General features: G+C 59.1%; 1 protein-coding gene across 1 annotated transcript in view; it reads right to left on the bottom strand.

Moving 5' to 3' along the window:
• Positions 1-1,943, bottom strand: part of Npepl1 (aminopeptidase like 1) — a 19,957-nt gene extending 18,014 nt beyond the window's left edge. The window contains exons 1-3 of the mRNA XM_015480047.2: positions 1,840-1,943; positions 1,452-1,637; positions 858-1,028 (exon numbers count right to left, since the gene is read on the bottom strand). Coding sequence (XP_015335533.1) covers positions 858-1,028 — 171 coding nt within the window. The 5' untranslated portion in view covers positions 1,452-1,637; positions 1,840-1,943. The remainder of the gene's footprint in view (positions 1-857; positions 1,029-1,451; positions 1,638-1,839) is intronic.

Here is a 1,943-nt window from a genome sequence, read left to right as displayed (position 1 = left end):
GGGCCCAGAGTGCCTGACAAGACCCAGCATGGAGAAGGTAGGCTTGGAGAGGCTGGAAAGGGGGCACGAGAGGTTGTGGCAGGTTGGGAGAAATGGGAAACTGGCTCCCAACAGGTGGGGGCCTCAAGGACAAGGGACAAGGCTCTGGTCCAGCAGGCAGGACCCTTAAAAACATTGGCAAGGGGGCAAAACCCAGGTTTGGGTGGTGGGTAAATAAAGGGAATTAAGAAAAATGATTGGACTATGTCATTTAAAATTCTGGAGATGAAGAGAAAAAAGAGTTGATTCAATGGCAGAGACAGAAGCATGTTCCCTCCTTCTATGGAGGGGACATTACAGGGCTCAGAGAGGAGCTGCAGACAAAGCGGGGGGCCGAGAGGGAGTCTCACCAGGCTGAAGGCGATGGCCTTCCTGAGACAGAAGTGAAGGGGAAGCTCTGGAGCAGGAGGCAGGTGACTGGGTCTGGCTGCTGAAGCAGGTGGCCCAGTGAGGCGAGGCCACAGCAATGGTGTCAGGGCAGCTATGAGGGACCAGGGGCTTCAGGTCAGGCCCATACACAGGCTCAGAGGCTGGAAGTGCTTCCAGCTTGGCCTGCAAAGGACCATCCTCGGGACCAAGTGGAATAACATCTGTATAAGTGCTCTGGGAAGGGTGACGCATAACGGGGTGGTTGTGTAAATCCAGCCAGAACAGAATCCTGAAAACAGCGCCTCCCATGTTGGACTCCCAGTGACTGCCCCCTGGGGACTCCCAGGAATGGCAGCAGCCCTACTGTCCTCCCCTGGGAGGGGGCGGCATCTCTCAGGTGGAGAGCTCCTGGGGGCCCAGGGACAGGGTATGCACCTCCAGACACCCACTTGCAGAGTGGACAATTCCACTGGCCCGTTGTCCTGTCCCACTAGGAAAAATTCCACTGTGACAGTCCTCTTCTCTGTGCGACGAGAAGCCCCTGAGCGGTGGCTGAACAGAGGGAAGGCGCGGGCCAGAGCACAGGCAGAGGCGAAGACATCTGGTTGCTCACAGACCATCTGCAGCACAGGGAGAGAGGCAGGTGGGGCCCAGGACCAGGGGGCTCCACGGGGCCACCCATAGCTGCTTTCTAGAGCAGCCCCAACATCAGCTCCAGATGAAGTCCTGCAGAATGGGTGCCCCAGTGATCCCATTCCTCAGGTGCCTTCAGAGTGACTTGAAGCACTTCTCGCTCCATAAGCAAAAGGATGTTGGCCACCAGCTTACCAGACACAGGGAAGCACGGACATGAGGCTTAGCCTCAGGAAATCTAGGCTGGAGCCTCTGATTGGCCACTTTCACTGACCTGGGGTAAATCACTTGGTCTCTTGGGACCTTTTACAAGGCAGGGACTGTGATATGAGGTCCCAGGGGCCAGAATGCCCTGCTGTCCATAGAGGGCCCTGAGCTCCCAGAGCAGCCCTTTTCTCAGAGGCACTCACCAGAATGCAACGATGGGTTCCAGGTGGCAGGCAGGTCCGCACGAGCCTGGTGATGAAGTGGGCGGCGGAGGGGCTGTTGTGTCTGCTCACCCTGGAGGGCAGGGCTGCCACGGTGGCGCAATTCAGGTAGAGGGGGCAGCTGTCCGTGGGGTTGGGGTTGAGTGTGGCCAGAGCGGCCTGCCAGAGCTAGATCATAAGGGAGACAAGAGAGACCAGACTTCAAACAGCCGCGGGAGCGGGCCCTGCCTGCCTCACCAGCACTTCCGAGGCGCCCCACCCTGCAAGTGGGAGCTGTGTGTCCCTGGCTGGCACCTCCCACCCTCGTGGGATCAAGCCTGGGCCTGAGAGACGGTCAGGGGCCCCTCTGATTCAACACTTGGACACCAACTCGGTGGGGCTTGGCCAGTTTCCACTGAACGGGGTCAGGGGCCAGATGCCACGAGGAAGGCCGGCTCTGCAAGCCAGGCCTGCGCGTCCGTCCGGGGAACCAGG

This window comes from Marmota marmota, unplaced genomic scaffold (genome assembly GCF_001458135.2).
Source record: "Marmota marmota marmota unplaced genomic scaffold, marMar, whole genome shotgun sequence".
NCBI lineage: Eukaryota > Metazoa > Chordata > Mammalia > Rodentia > Sciuridae > Marmota > Marmota marmota.
Note: the sequence above shows the minus strand (reverse complement) of the source record. Positions and strands in the feature narration are given on the sequence as shown.